This window comes from Pavona decussata, unplaced genomic scaffold, assembly GCF_977016875.1.
Source record: "Pavona decussata unplaced genomic scaffold, jaPavDecu1.1 SCAFFOLD_223, whole genome shotgun sequence".
NCBI classification, from domain to species: domain Eukaryota; kingdom Metazoa; phylum Cnidaria; class Anthozoa; order Scleractinia; family Agariciidae; genus Pavona; species Pavona decussata.
Window position 1 is genome coordinate 92,105 of NW_028145628.1, and position 15,598 is coordinate 107,702.

At 37.5% G+C, this 15,598-nt stretch overlaps 2 protein-coding genes across 3 annotated transcripts in view; one reads left to right on the top strand and one right to left on the bottom strand.

Annotated features, from left to right (window-relative positions):
* Positions 1–15,598, bottom strand: part of LOC146458979 (mediator of RNA polymerase II transcription subunit 20-like) — a 163,822-nt gene that overhangs the window by 73,772 nt on the left and 74,452 nt on the right. The window lies entirely within an intron of this gene.
* LOC146458986 (uncharacterized) lies at positions 104–15,292 on the top strand. The gene is made up of 9 exons (XM_085089885.1): positions 104–309; positions 821–947; positions 2,393–2,557; positions 4,042–4,114; positions 9,826–10,155; positions 11,192–11,289; positions 12,281–12,364; positions 13,155–13,364; positions 14,010–15,292. Exons 1-9 carry the CDS (start codon positions 245–247, stop codon positions 14,451–14,453), a joined length of 1,596 nt encoding a protein of 531 aa, XP_084946011.1. The 5' UTR covers positions 104–244; the 3' UTR covers positions 14,454–15,292.

Below are 15,598 nucleotides of genomic sequence, written 5' to 3' on the forward strand. Positions count from 1 at the left end.
TAATATAAGAAGCCCACTATGTTTTGGTCAGCGTTGCACTTCTGTAATTTAGTCACCAGGCTTTCGGATCGAGAGAAAGTTTGTTTCCAGTCTTCACTCTTTCTTTTTCTCGAAGCTCATGCATATTGCTATGGAAATAATGGAACGTTGTTGAGTTAATACACTCATGTTTGTTCTAATTCTCTGGATTTTCGAACGAGGTTGACAGCCACGATGCTGGAAAGAAGAGTAGGCCGCAGATAAGATGTCCTTGTCGTCTGTTTTACCCGCTTTGCCGGGTGTTTACGCCCAAAAGAGCAATACGACAAAGTGAGTTTTGACTCGGTGGCTTATAATATAATTATTTAGTTTGACTTCGTGATTTCACGCATTCCCGCTTCCCAGTATGAATGTTTACACTTTTTAGGACATCTTGAGTGTAGTACTTCTTTCGGGAAATGTTAATTTTCGTTTCAATTTGCTCTGATTTGTTCGAATTTGGTTGATTCTCGCTCAAACATTCTAATATTACAACCAATAATTAGGTTTATATTTAAATGAGCTTCAGGTTACGTTTCTTACAACTTTGTTATTGTAGATTCCTTTGGTTTAAAATTAGAACAACAACAGTAAAGTCATAAGTCATAGAATCAGCTGGAAATTTAATTAAGCTTAAAGATTGAAATAATAAAATTGCCAGTTCATTTACCTTTTTCAGCTGGTTCCAAAAGCTACTGAGAAGTTTAGAAAATGATGGGTACTGTATGTACATGCATGTCATATGATGCAAACCTGAGATTCCATTTTATTGTAATATTATCAATACTTTATATAAATATAGGGCTCTTGAAACACCGAGCGATGCTGCCAGTTCTGCCGTGTCCAAAAAGAGCAGAGCTAAATATCTCACAGAAGCTAAGAAACAGAAGGCAGAGGCAGAGGCAAAGGCGGCCAAAGAACGAGAAGAGGTAGGTGTGAGGGAATAGAAAGCTACATTGCTGGTAAGCTTGTGTACAGTCAAACCTCCATTAATGGACACCTCCTGTAGGTGGACACGTCATAAGCGGACACTTGGTCATGTTCTCAGCTACATGCAAACACTACATTTTCAAACTCCTTTAAGTGGGTGTCCGCTTATGGGAGGCTGAACTTTAGTTATAGAAAATTAAATTATCCAAAAACATGATCATTGGATATTTGCAAATCCAGAGTTTTGATTGGCTAAGCAGACATGGTATATGCTCACCATTATACAAAATTGCCTCAGAAAAAGTGACGGCACCATAAAATTGTTTTTGATTGTTCTTGCAAAGTGAAATAAACAAGATGTACAAGTAGCAATATTTCTTGGATGTTTTTAATAAAACAATAATTCCACTCACACTTATTGGATGTGGTATGATTACAGCCAACTTGGCACTTTGCACCTTGTTGGCCTATCTATCATCTCATGTCCAATTTATTGCATGCTCATGGAATAATGTTAATTATTAAAAACTGAATCATTGTATAATGCAATTCAAGCAATTTGATTGGCTTAGCGGCCATGGTATATGAGCCATTATACGATGCCCGAAAAATAGCAACCATTAAATTGCCTTCTAATAATTATTGTTCTTGCAAAGTGAAATCAGCAAAATACAGCAATATTTCTTGATTGTTTTTAATAAAATTTGTTATTCCACTCGCGTTTGTTGGATATGAGATGATTATAGCCAACTCGGTGCTACGCGCCTCGTTGGCTATCTATCATCCCATATCCAACGCACGCTCTTGGAATAATTGTCAATTAACCCCCCCCCCCCCCCCACAAAAGGAATTAAAAATTTCAGGGGGGAGGGGGGTCTCAAGGGCTTGAGTTTATAAAAAATGTAATGGAAAGTATGGAGATAATTCTTAAATTTCTAGAGGGGTAGGGTGGTCTCAGAGCACATCCCTTCCTGGGAGATATGAATATATTCTAGAACTACTTATTGTCTGTACATTGGGAGGGGGGAGAGGGGGTACTTCCTTACATAAGCTGTATAGATGTATGTGGCACTCCAAAGGGTATGGTTTTTCAGTCATTGTGGCCTGGAGATGAGTTTAGATCTGAAACAATTTGACCTGAAGACTGAAAATGGGCATGGATTTTAGAGGCCATGTCTGAGAATGGCTATGTGTGAATACTAGAGGCTTGGTCTGAAAAGAGGTATTGAAAAATGTTATAAACGAATTTGGTCTTCAAAATACACTGTAGGGTCTGGGACAAAATTTGGTCAAGACCAGGTCAGACACCCTCACCACTCTCTGAGGTTCCTCCCCCGCCCCGGCCCCGTGTATTGAAACAGTCTCAATATATTGAAGCCAATGAGTCACAAGCTGCACCAACAAGCAATGAAACCAAGTTGTCTGTTAAATGTCTTTGTTACAGCAATGTGTCCGTCTGTATGAGATGTGGTCAAAGATAAAACAGGATGAGAAGGATGAACATTTTCAATACCTGAAGGAAAGGGTTTCCATTCAGCATGAAATCATCAAAAGACAAGACATGCTGTTCAAAATACGCCAAGCAAAGATAGAGCAGAAACGCTGGCAGGTGACTGTTCTTAATATTTGCTCTAGTTTTTAATTTTACAACATACATTAACAAGGTTTTGTTTCAGGCCAAACGCCAGATGTAATGTCCAGTTGTTTGACATGTAATGTCCCGTAGTTCACACCCGGTTCACACGGTAGTTCACACACCAAATAACAATTTTTTTAAGTGTGAAAATCGGTTTGTTTTGCATTCATTAATCAAACTTAAGATAGAGTTGACTATTTTGCTCGCTTATGTAACGATACAGGCGAAAAAAAACAGAGATAATTCCTGTCATATATAATAAAATCATTATTCATCATTCCCCATCCCCTCCCCCTCCCCTTAAAGCTCTAGGGAAAAATTGTAAAATCCACCTTGTATTCTTTTTGGCCTATTGGTGGCAGACAGTTACTTATAAATATTGGTGGAGGGAATTCCCCCAAAAAGATCCTTGGAAATCTAGGATAAATATTAATAATCATATATTTTTACTGTCCCATTAAAATAATGGTCCACCCCTAAGTGAACTGGTCATATGTAACAAGTTGGTTTGAATCTGGGCCCACCTTGTCTGTCACGGTAGGGGGTTATTGAGGTTGCCTTATCTCATGAACATTTACCGACACAATTTTATTGGCCTTTAAATTTGAGTTGACACAGAAATATTCAGCTAGCAAGAGTTAACATTGCTTAAGATAAACAAGAAAAGTGAGGTTTGATTTATAATTTTCTCACTATCATTTTTTGCTGCTGGATAGAGGGGTGGCTATGCAATGAAGACATCATGATCATCTTTTGTGGTTTGGTGGGTCCTGCTCGAGTATAGTACTTAGTCCATATCCCTGTGATTATATGGCAAATATGCTGATTAAATTTTTATAAACTTATATTCATTCTTAACTGTCAAGTGGTTAATATTTCCTTTGGCTCAGATTTAAATTACTTTAACTTTTCTAGCCACGGAACAATGGAAAATTACAAAAGCCATGAAGCTGATATGAAACATTTGAAGCTTTTATGTGAATAAATTGAACCTATCCTAGAACATTGGCAATGAATGTGTCAACATGTATACCACAAAATGAATAATTTAAGATTGATTTCTTTGTACAGAGTTTCCCTATTAATAATTAATAGTTAACTCCTTGTTATTTACATATTCATTGACAAGCCGGTGATTATTCTTGTAAGTTCTTTTTGAGGAATTTAACAATTCAAGAACTGTTTCTTGGATCCTAAAACAAGTTGTAAAATGAATCAAAATTTATTTAAATAATATTATGATTTTGAGAAGTCATCAGTTTTGTAATTTATAGTTTTTTCGCAGTTTATCCTTTTTAATCATGTCATGTAGTGTTTTCATAAAATCCAAGAGCTTATTTGAATAATTAGATGTATGTTTCTTGGTAACTGTCTGTTGATAAAAATTACTTTGTGCAACATAGCAATTGCATGCCATAAGACTTATTAGTAAAGTGTCTTATTCGTTTCTTATGTAGTTGAAAGAAGCCAAGCGTTTGTCAAAAATGGCAAAGTCAAAGGAATATTCTGACTTTGTACGAGATGTCTTGAGTAAGTAATAGTATTATGTAGAAATAATATTAATGAAAGCATATTAGCCACTGCATGTAGTGATGTAGTAAGTGGAAATTTGGTTGTTAAATTAAGATTGCATCAAATCACCTCAATTTAAGCATACAGACTCATTGTCACAAAAGAAAGAGTAAAGTGTATTTCATGTATATTTTGTTTTATTGCGAGGGCCACAATTAAATTTGAAGAATGAGGCTGTTATTATTTGCCAGAAGCTTGCTAGTACAGTACATGCTACATCTATTAAACAGAGCCAAAAAGAGCAGGAGAAAGTGCCCCTGGTGAAAATCTTTCAAGGATCTTTAAGGATCCTTAAAGATCTGCATGAGGATCTTTATGAGGATCTTAATAAAGATCTTCAAGGATCTTTGAAAAGATCCTCAAGGATCCTTCATTTTCTTGCCAAGATCCTCAAGGATCTTTAAGGATCCTCTAAGGATCTTCAAAGATCCTCAAGGATCTTTAAGGATCCTCTAAGGATCTTCAAAGATCCATAAAGATCTTTCAAAGATCCTCAAGAATCTTTAAGGATCCTCCCAAGATCTTTCAAAGATCCTCAAGAACCTTTAAGGATCCTCCCAAGATCTTGCAAAGATCCTCAAGGATCTTTAAGGATCCTCCCAAGATCTTGCAAAGATCCTCAAGGATCTTCGAGGATCCTCCCAAGATCTTTCAAAGATCTTCAAGAATCTTTGAAGATCCTTAGAGGATCCTTAAAGATCCTTGAGGATCTTGGCAAGAAAATGAAGGATCCTTGAGGATCTTTTCAAAGATCCTTGAAGATCTTTATTAAGATCCTCATGCAGATCCTCTCAAGATCTTGCAAAGATCCTCCTAAGATCTTACAAAGATCCTCATTAAGTATCCTTCAATAATCTTATCAAGATTCTTAATAAGAAATAAGAATTTTACAAGAACCTTACAAGATCTTGTCAAAAGATTCGTATATCTTGTACGATTAAAAGATTCTTATTCTTATCCAGCTCTTACAAGATCTCACAAGATTCTTACATAGATCTTACAAGATCTTATAAGATTCCTACCAAAATCTTAAAAGATTTTAATATAAGATTCTTACCAAGATCTTGCAAGGTCTTATAAGTTTCTTACCAAGATCTTGAAATTGTCACGATCTTACCAAAAAGGGCCGATATTTGATTTTGTTTTCCAAGCAAGCTGCAAAATAGGGAAAAACCTGGAGTGTATACTTCTTTTTTTTTTTGGATTGCCCTGACATTTCTGGCAATGACCTACAATGGTTCATTCAAATAACCTAGAATCATGTGTTCCTGAGAGTTTGATCACAGCTTGCTTGAAATACACTGTACCAAGAAGCTGACTTGAGGTGGATATGTTCCTAGCACTTCAATTCAAAGGCTGAGGCATTGTCAAACCATAACCAACAAGAAAAATTCGAAGTGTGATAACCTTTTATTGCTAAATCTTGGCTATTCATGTGAAATAAATTGATCACAACAATCTTCAAAAGTTAGCATGGAAACTTTCATCTACAATGCCATACATGGCTTTTTTACAAGGCATAAAATTGTATTCAAGTTCTTGTGATGCATTCTCACAAGATCAACGGCACTATAATTATAATATTGTAATCCGCAAAAGTGACAGAAACAAACCTTTACCAACAAATGTTCTCTAGACTAGGATAAAGATCTACACGTAACTTTTTCTTCCATTTGCATCAATTAATGAAGCACTAATAATAATCTATTTGACTTAATTAACCTGGCAGCTTTAAAGCCTTTCTAAACAATCCTGACACTTATTATTTGCCAGTATTATTTTTCCAAGAAAGAAGCAACCTAACAGAGTGTACATATGAATAAGAGCTTGGTTTCCAGTGGTACAATAATGTTCTTTAGTGTTAGTGTAAAATAAACAAATAAATAAAAATAAAAAAATAAACATAAAAAAACATAACAACCAAAAAAACCCCCAACAATTTCTGTTGCATGTTAAAGGCAAGAAAACATGAAAGCTTGAAATTATCCTGTATGGCCCCTGTGGAGAAAAAAAGAAAAATAATTAAAACCAAAAAACAAAACAAAAACAAAAAACAAGATATAATTTTTTTTAAGCTATTTTCCTTGCTAAAAAAAGCTACCAATTAGAACAATAATTATATATTAACTAAGGTTAAGTGTATGCCCCCATTGGTCAAGTCACCATCTACTATTTCCCTCTGAGAAAATGCTGACAAGAGCTTACTATTGGCGTCAAAATGTTGAAACACTGTTTGTTAGAAGTGTCTCCCTCCCTCCTCCTCCTAAGTAAAGTACAATGAAAGCAACGTCGACGTGCACGCCAATTTGCTCAAAAAACATTGACCCAGAGGAAAGGGGAGCAGCGTTTCAACAGCTATTGAGAGTTGTTGTAGACTTTCCACTCAGGCCAGTGGGCCAGTAATTGTTTTATAGAACTGTTATTTCTTAATTTATGCTAAGATCTTACCAAGATAATTGTAAGGTGATAAGATCTTAATCAGAATGGTTGTAAGATCATGGTACAAATTTTGATTAAGATCTTATTAAGAAAACATTGAGAAATAGGCAAGACCTTATCAAAATCTGTTTAAGATCTTATTTTCAATTTACTTGAAAAAATTTCTTTTTTTATAGAAAAGTAATTATTTTCCTATGGATGCCATGCATCTTTGTCATGTTAGTCCTGTGTTAAAGCACTACCAACATGATTAAATTAACATGTGTTCCATGGGAAGGGTAACTGTAATAATTGATGAAATTGGTACTTAATCAGTCAGGGCTGTCATTAAGGGCCCTCAGTATCCCATAACACCTATTAGGCCTGGATTCCCTTGAAAGAACCTTGATGTTACAGCTGATCTTGATGGTTGAAGGGTCATTTTACTCAGATATTAACAAGATTGTTACGGGTGAGAAGCTTAATGCCACATGCTAACAACTTAATGACAGCCCTGATCAGTGGCTTTATAGTATTTTCAACCAAAAATTGAATGATTTAGATTCAATATACATGTACCATGTGTTGGTAACAGATTAATCTTTCCAGACTGTGTGGAACTCAAGGTTAACTTTAAAACTCTTCACAGGTTACCTTTGGGTTAACATCTGAAATCTTAATTTGGTAGCTTTCATGTCAGTACCAAGTGTGCTCAATGCAATTAAAAAAAAAAAAACAATGAGACAATTTCATTGGTTAGGAAATTGATGGGCTTAATTAAGAGTGATTGTGCAATTTACATGTATGTCAGACCACCAGTGAAACAGTCATGTAACTCTGAAATGCACTATGAGATTCTTATGTAGGATTTGTATCAATATTCATACCAGCTCTTTATGAAATTGAATATGACTTCTTTTATCAGTTTTCAATTCATCTTTGTCTCCTTCATTAACTACACTCAGTTCTGTAGTTAATCTTCAGCTTATTAATATAATTTGATCAATCAGCTGACTAAAAGCTCGACTTGCAAAGTGCAATCATCTTAATGTATACCATCTCATTGACTTTTGTGTTCGGTTTTTGCAAGTTTTGTCTTTTGCACGGTAACATGGTGTTAAATAAATATTATTATTATTGAGCCCTTAACAATGTGTTACTATTTTTTTTGGCTGAGACTTGCTGCTGTTTCAAATACTTACAGGGATCTATTTATAATAAGATCTTCAACCAACATCCAATTTAAAAATTATTGAGGATCCTGGTAGCAAGTCTCAGCCAAAAAAAAAAACGAAAACATCCAGTTTAAAAATTATTGAGGATCCTGGTGGATCATGGGAAAGATCTTTGAAAGATGCTTTAAAGATTCTTCAAAGATCCTCATTAAATTCTTGAGGATCCTGAAAAAATAATGGCAACAATCCTTTAAGATTTTTTAAAGATCCTCGTTAAATCTTTGAGGATCCTAGCAAAGATCTTTCTAAGATTCTTCAAAGATCCTCATTAAATCCTTGAGGATCCTGGCAAAGATCTTTGCAAGATCTTCACAAGGATCTTTTCAAGATTCTTCAAAGATCCTCATTAAATCCTCAAGGATCTTGGCAAAGATCTTTGCAAGATCTTCACAAGGATCTTTTTAAGATTCTTCAAAGATCCTTATTAAATCCTCAAGGATCCTGGCAAAGATCCTTGCAAGATCTTTACAAGGATCTTTTTAAGATTCTTCAAAGATCCTCATTAAATCCTCAAGGATCCTGGCAAAGATCCTTGCAAGATCTTTACAAGGATCTTTTAAGGATTCTTTAAAGATCTTCATTTAATCCTTGAGGATCTTCAAGGATCCTTGCAAAGATCTTTGCAGGAATCTTTACAAGGATCTTTGTAAGATCCTTGCAAGATCCTTGTCAATTCCCTGAGGATCTTTGTAGACATTGTTCAAGATCTTGCAGATACAGGATCTTTAAAGATCTTTGGAGGATCCTCAAAGATCCTGTAAGGATCCTTTGAGGATCTTTATCTTTGAGGATCTTTAGCAGGTCTTTGAAGATCTTCAAAGATCCTTGAGGATCCTGTGAGGTTTTTCATCAGGGGCAGTTTCTTGGATTTCCAACTCTTGTGCACTCTAATGTCGAAATCCTGTCTGGGGGTTGCCCCTTATCAGGCTATGCCTACACTATGCTGGATAGCATTTTATGCGATTGTCAAAAATACTCCGGCCTGGTTTGAACAGAAGTGGCCCAAAACCGCTGCCATCTTTCCACTAGAATCCAATCCTCACCTCCCATTGTTGACTTTCGTTTCGGGTTCTATTCCTTGTTCACACTACTGAAGAAAGTGTCAAAAACCTTTCCAATATACATGGATTAATGATGATTCCCTTTCAAGACCGAACCAGTGCTGCATCACTCCGGCACAAAAATCGATCCGAAATCAACGTTTTGTGTGTGAACAAAAGCCCTATTGGATATTTTTTTGGTGCCGGCACAAGAGCTATCCAGTATAGTGTAGACAATTAGCCTCAGAATTTTTGTTGAGGGTGTGCGCCCACCTGATTCTCAAAATCCTGACCCAATTTCTGACCAAACTGTATAATAATTATTGTTGTCCAGTCCTGCTTAAATGAGACCGTGATCACTGAGATTCATATCCCTTTTCACATGCAAACCTGTTTTCAGACATCCAGACCAAAATGGTTAAAATTACATTCTATGTGTACATGTGTATTTTCAGTAGCACAACTGTCCAAAAATCAATCCCCCTTGGCCAGGGCGGCACATACATGTACATGTACATACTGTACCTATATAGTTCATACAAGGCAATGGCAACAACAACGCCGTAAAACAATAGGTTTAATGAGCAAAAACAATCGCTCTACATGTGCGTTTTACATTTGGTAAACATTTCTTTGCTGTCCTCTGGAAAATAACAACGTGAAACGACCACATTTAAGGTTTTGTGGAGAACGTCAACGGACGACGATGAATTTTTCATTTCTTTCTTAACCTGAACGCCACCCCTACCAATTTGGTTCCTGGATAGTTTGCCATTTTTGTAAAAGTTGAGGGAGTTGAAAATAATAATCGTGAAGTAGCACAAATGAAATGGAGTTATATTTTCAGGTGACGTTTTGGATGCCGTTGCCGTCGCCGTTGCTTATTAAGCTCCCTAATTTAGGGGAGTATCCTATCCCCCGCCCCCCAGATAAAATGCCTTCCCTCTATCAACTTTAATCATGTTTTCTTCCTCAGCTCAAGACAGGAAGAAAGCTGCCAGTTTAAAATCACATGTCCGCATTATCAGCAGCCATCAACCGGAACGCATGTTTAAATCATCGACAGACAAGCGTAGCAGTTATGGCAGCACTAAGACCCAGTCTCCAGGTCAACTGAGTTTGGATAGCAGTGGACTAACAGATGTTGACACTTTGCTGTTGACGGACAACTTTAAAGAATTACTGCTTGACCCAGTTGAGGTTCAGCTACAGAAGCTGTTGGGCTCAGAAGCTGAGGATTTCCTGCACCCCACGTTCCGTGAAGGAGCAAAGAAGACTCTTAATCCTATGGTGGTGCAAAGAAAATGTATGTGACCCAATGTTGACCTTAATTAACCAACACATTCTCAGAGTCATATCATTCTACAGAATCAGAATTTGAGCCCACCTGTAGAATCAGTTACTGTGGTTCCAACTTTTTGAGTCTTTGGATAAAGTCCTAAAGTGTGACTATTCTGTTTCAAATGAAATGCATATTCTGAGCAGTAGTTTGTTGTTGTATAATGTTGTTCCAGCATTTGAGTCACTCTATAGATGAAATCCTAATGTGTTACCATTTGAATGAAAGATACTGAGCAGTACCTTGCTGTGGTGCTGTAATTATTATTACAAGGTGGTTCATACTTTTGAGTCTGTGGATGAAACCCTAAGGTGTGACCATTCAAATGAAAGCTACTAAGTAGTACTGTCCTGTGGTGCTGTTTATTATGCCGTACAAGGAGGCTCAGTAACTTTTAAGTCTGTGGATGAAATCCTAAAGTGTGACCATTCAAATGAAAGCTACTGAGCAGTACTTTCCTGTGGTGCTGTTTATTATGCCGTACAAGGAGGCTCAGTAACTTTTAAGTCTGTGGATGAAATCCTAACGTGTGACCATTCAAATGAAAGCTACTGTGCAGTACTTTCTTGTGGTGCTGTTTATTATGCCGTACAAGGTGGTTCTAACTTTTGAGTCTGTGGATGAAATCCTAAAGTGTGACCATTCAAATGAAAGCTACTGAGCAGTACTTTCCTGTGGTACTGTTATTATGTTTTACAAGATGGCTCTAACTTCTGAGTCTGTGAATGAAATCCATTCCTGTCACCATTCAAATGAAAGCTATCAAGCAGCACTTTCCTGTGGTGCTGTTTATTATGTTGTGCAAGCTTTTAAGGTTGTGCTAATGAATTAATATTTCTGAAAACGTGGAAACTGTGAAGTTCTATTATAAATGTCCAAAATGTGCTCAGATAAGTTTACAAAAAGTTACATGTACTGTAGTCCAAGGTATGATGTGCAGATTATTTTTTCTTATTATTGCATTATTAAGATGTTGTATTTGCTATTATTTTCATCAATAAAGTGAGTGGCATTGGAGCAAAGGAACTGTGGGGCACACTGAGGAACAACTCACAAATTAAACTGGAAAAACAGGATGACATGATTCCATTTGATGTTAAGGTACATTTTTCAACTTCACAGTACAGCTTTTTGTGGGTAGTTTTATAGTGCGACTACCCACACTGTGATGTTGTCAGGCATATAACAGTGAGTAAGTGAGTAAGTGAGTAAGTGAACGTAAACAACCAGGTTCCCAGCACGTGCACAGCACTACCCGATCAAAATTATGGCAAGTTTTACAAATATGTATACTCGCCTGAGGTGTATAGGTGATCATCATTAACTTGCTCAAAGAATCTTCAACTCAACATTTGTATGTATATCATGTATATAGAGGATCTTACACGGTGGCTCGAAGATATGAATTTTATTTTCAAGTAGTAAAAACAGTATTGTTTTTAACGCGAGAAAATGAAATTCATACCTTCAAGCCACCGTGCAATTTTCTTTTCATTATATAGACACGAGTGTCTTACTGACTGTTTGCACAAACAACCGTGAAAAAAGCGAGAAATGACTCATCAATATCCTCATTAGTGAGGATATGAAAAATACGCCACCCGGGTCCTGGATGTAGTTTCGTATGAATTTTACGAGTGGTGTATTTTCCAGTAAAACACTCGTGTCTTTATAATATAAGTAAAAGAGATCTTTTGCTGTTTCTTAATAGGTTATAAAAAGTATTTTTAGCATACTGCCCTTTGGGTCTAGATGTCTATGCATGTGACCTTCTATTGATAAGTAATAATTATTAAACTCGAATCAAAGTTCACGTTAACACAGGATTAACTTAATCGGGCTTTCAACAACTAGACCCAAGGCTGCATTTAGCCAGAATCAGAATTTTTATCTGAGCTGCAAGAAGAGAAAGGCTTCAGGCTCCAGGCTCCACAACAGAACCTTTCCCCTCCCCCCTCTCGCTTGGGATCCTGACTAACAGTATGTAGGGTTTAGCAAATCTGTAACTTACATTGTTTACAGACATGCTGTTACAAAAATACTTTTTGTGCTTAATCCACGTTCATATCTGTTTTTATTTTAAATTGTTTAGAATGCTTATAGAGCTTTTCTTCGAGAATGTCTTCACAAGAACATCCCTACAGTCAGAAGGAGTTTCTGTAAAGATGGCGACAATGTAAGTATTATTTTAGTGACTCCCAATTGATGTCAGCGATGCTAGAATACATGGGTCACAGTCGTAGGAGCTTATCATGAACCACGAAATTAGCAGGAATGGGACCAGAGGACTGGGTGGCGTGGTCGAGAAGGAAACCCCAATTCTTTCCCCTTGAAACCCATTAGCGCATTTTCGTGGGCGACAATGGGAGACCGCAAGTCTAATTTTATGTTTTCGTTGGGCTGCCTGTGCAAATGGACGCGGAACAAATCGAGGTTGGCGGCCATTTTGTTTCTCTGTTGCGCAAATTTACCTCGTTTTGATGCAAGAATCTGGCCTCATTTTCAAGTGAAGATTCCACCCACACAAGTTCCCGCTCTTCAACATACAAATTGGCATGTCGACTGCACTTTTTAATCCTTGCTTACTGTTACTAGTCTATATAAATATTCAAATGCACTTCACATGATCATAAAAAAAATAATAAACTATAACCATAAACGAAACTTGTAAACATTATAAAAATGTTTCCTATCACGAGATGAGTGACGTATAAAAATTGAAGATGGGACTTTTTATACAAAAATGTTTTAGGCTTTGAGTTAAAAATGTCAACGGAAGTTGAGCCTCTCAGCTCGAGTGGCAGTTCTTTCCATAGCTTTGGAGCCGTTCGCGAGTACGATCGGTCTCCAAGTGGAGCTGATCTTTCCGGGGGGGAAAAGAGAATGCCATTGCTGTTTGTTCGGAGGTTATATTGGCTTGTCAGTAGTACTGCAATGAGATCAGAAGTAACGTTATCATTTTTCAGGTTTTTGAAGAGGACCGTGCTAGTGAAAGCCAGTTGATTCAGGACATCAAATTCACCCGCCATCGCCTCGAGCTCATGTTCAGAGTGGCTCACATGAATCGTGACAAGACTAAACTGCTAGTCAAAACCATGGACCCTGGGGACCCCTCCGAGGGGACAGTAAGCCGACCTCCGAGGTACAACCCCGAGCAAATACTGGAAATGCCAAAGGTGGGTAACTGACGATTTGTGGCGCAGTGAAGCTTATAATTTAGGGGCCAGATTACAGACCGTAGTAAGGAAGAACCAAAGCAAACTCGAATTGCAACAAGAGCGGCGCTTGAGGTACTTCGATATTCGCAGATCGCTCGTTTTAAACCACTGCAATTGAGACGGTACCTAACATTTTAAGCTGAGCTTTTTGTTTTTGTTTATACCGCTTTGAGGACGGTGCCTACTTTTGTTACTGCGCATACGTTCTGTGCATCTCGAGATACTCGGATTTTCTGTGGGTGGTGCCCACTAATACAGGGATATTTTTGCGTGGTTTAAAACTATGCGGAGAAAGCAGAACTTGGATACCAAGTGCTCTTGGTATCCAAAAAGAAAATTGGGGGTAACCGTGCATTTTTCAGAGATAGTAAAGCTTCAATGAACAAAAATTCATTCCTTTGTATTTTACTGTATTTCAGAATAAAAAATGCCCTGCTACCCCCAATTTTCTTTCTGGATTCCAGTAGCCCAGACTAAGATCTGCTTTTTCCGCGTAGTCATAAACTGTGCAAAAATACTTCTGTGTTAGAAGGCACCGTCCGAAAAAAAAAAGATATTAGTTGTGTGTCATCCACTTACTTTTTGTTATCACTTTCCTTCTAGAAGCACCATGTTCCACAATTACCAGTTCTCGCCTTAACAGACGCCGACGGGGGAAGCCAGTCCTTACTCTTACCCCTCTCCCCTAGGGAGGAAAGCACGCATGAGCCAGAAAAACAGAAAGATGTTATCGTCGGAGGAGAGAAAATAACGTTCCTCACGGAAGAAATGGCCACTTGTAAAGGAGAATTCAGCAAACGTTACAACGCCCCTGGTAGCTCCTCAGAAATGGCACCTGTTAACACGGGACCGCCGCGAGGGGTCCATATTAGAGGAACTCTGTCAGCCCCTGCCAGCAGTATGGGCGTGAGGGAAGCTAAGAAGATTCAAGGCAAACAGTGGGAGCCGCTGAGCTTGAGCGCATTGTTGGAGTACAACGCTCCTGTTGGAGTTCCCGGAAGTGGCGAGTTTCTCTTTGGCAAGACTAAAACTTGGAAAATACAATGAATGGGGTTTTCAGATCATTTTCCTCCACACGCGTACATTTCTCAGTCTATAAACGATCCGTGACGCCCGAGGTCATCACGCAATCCTCTTCGGAATGATTGCGTGAAGACTTTGGAGAACAGTTAATCTGAAGTCTAGGCTAAGCAGCCTGAATCCAAAAGCAAATCATCATTTGAGACAGAGTGGTGGCCTGTGCACAAGCTCTACAGGCTACCCACGTGCAGATAGTCTTCGCCGAATTTTTACTCGTCCCAACTGTCTCCCCCTGGGTCTTGCAGAATGAGCATGAGTGAGATTAAGCTCTTGAAGTAATAAGAACTTTGCAATGATTTGCTCGGTCACCGAACCATTGGCCCAAAGTTGTCAATCATCCTAGAGTTAGATCTTCAGTTGGTCTGGCATTGAAAAAAAGAAGATACAAAAACCTTGTACCTCAATAGACCATAGGTCCATTTTCGAGTTGCTTTGAACCTCAATATGAAAGCGACGCCAAGCGCAAAGTTTGTATCAGGAATATTAGTTTTCATTGATATTCAAACAAAACTAATTTTCATATGAAAAACTTTGCAATTTGCCTCACTTTCATAATGAGGTTCACATGCATGCAGCAACTCGAAAATGACCGATTTTGATAAATTAAAATTCTATTCTGGCTACGAGGCTTAGGGGAACAAAACAAAAGAAATTAATTATCCATTTCTGAACCTCAAAGTAATTTCTTTTGTATTATTCCCCTAAGTCTCGTAGCCAGGTACGAATTTGATCTGTTATCACTGTAAATAATAGTCAATGATATTTTTATTAATATATACAAGCAATAAATTTAGCAAACGTTTTAATGTCGTGACAGTACCTTTACTGACTACTTTTAGAATCCTTAAATTTAAAGAAAGGTAATCAGTCTATTAAAATTTACGTCTTATTTGATTACTAAGTGAACTTCTCAGGTTTGGGATTATCTTAAGGCGTCAGTTACAGTCGACCTACGTCACGCATGACCAGTATTTCCGAGAATGAAATGAACATTCGAATTCCTTTTTGTAATGTCCGGCATTTGAATGGAATCTTGAACATTCCTATGGAAATCTTTCCGAAAAAGTTGCATCAACTGGAAAAAAACTCAAAATATTCGGCAAACATTTGTG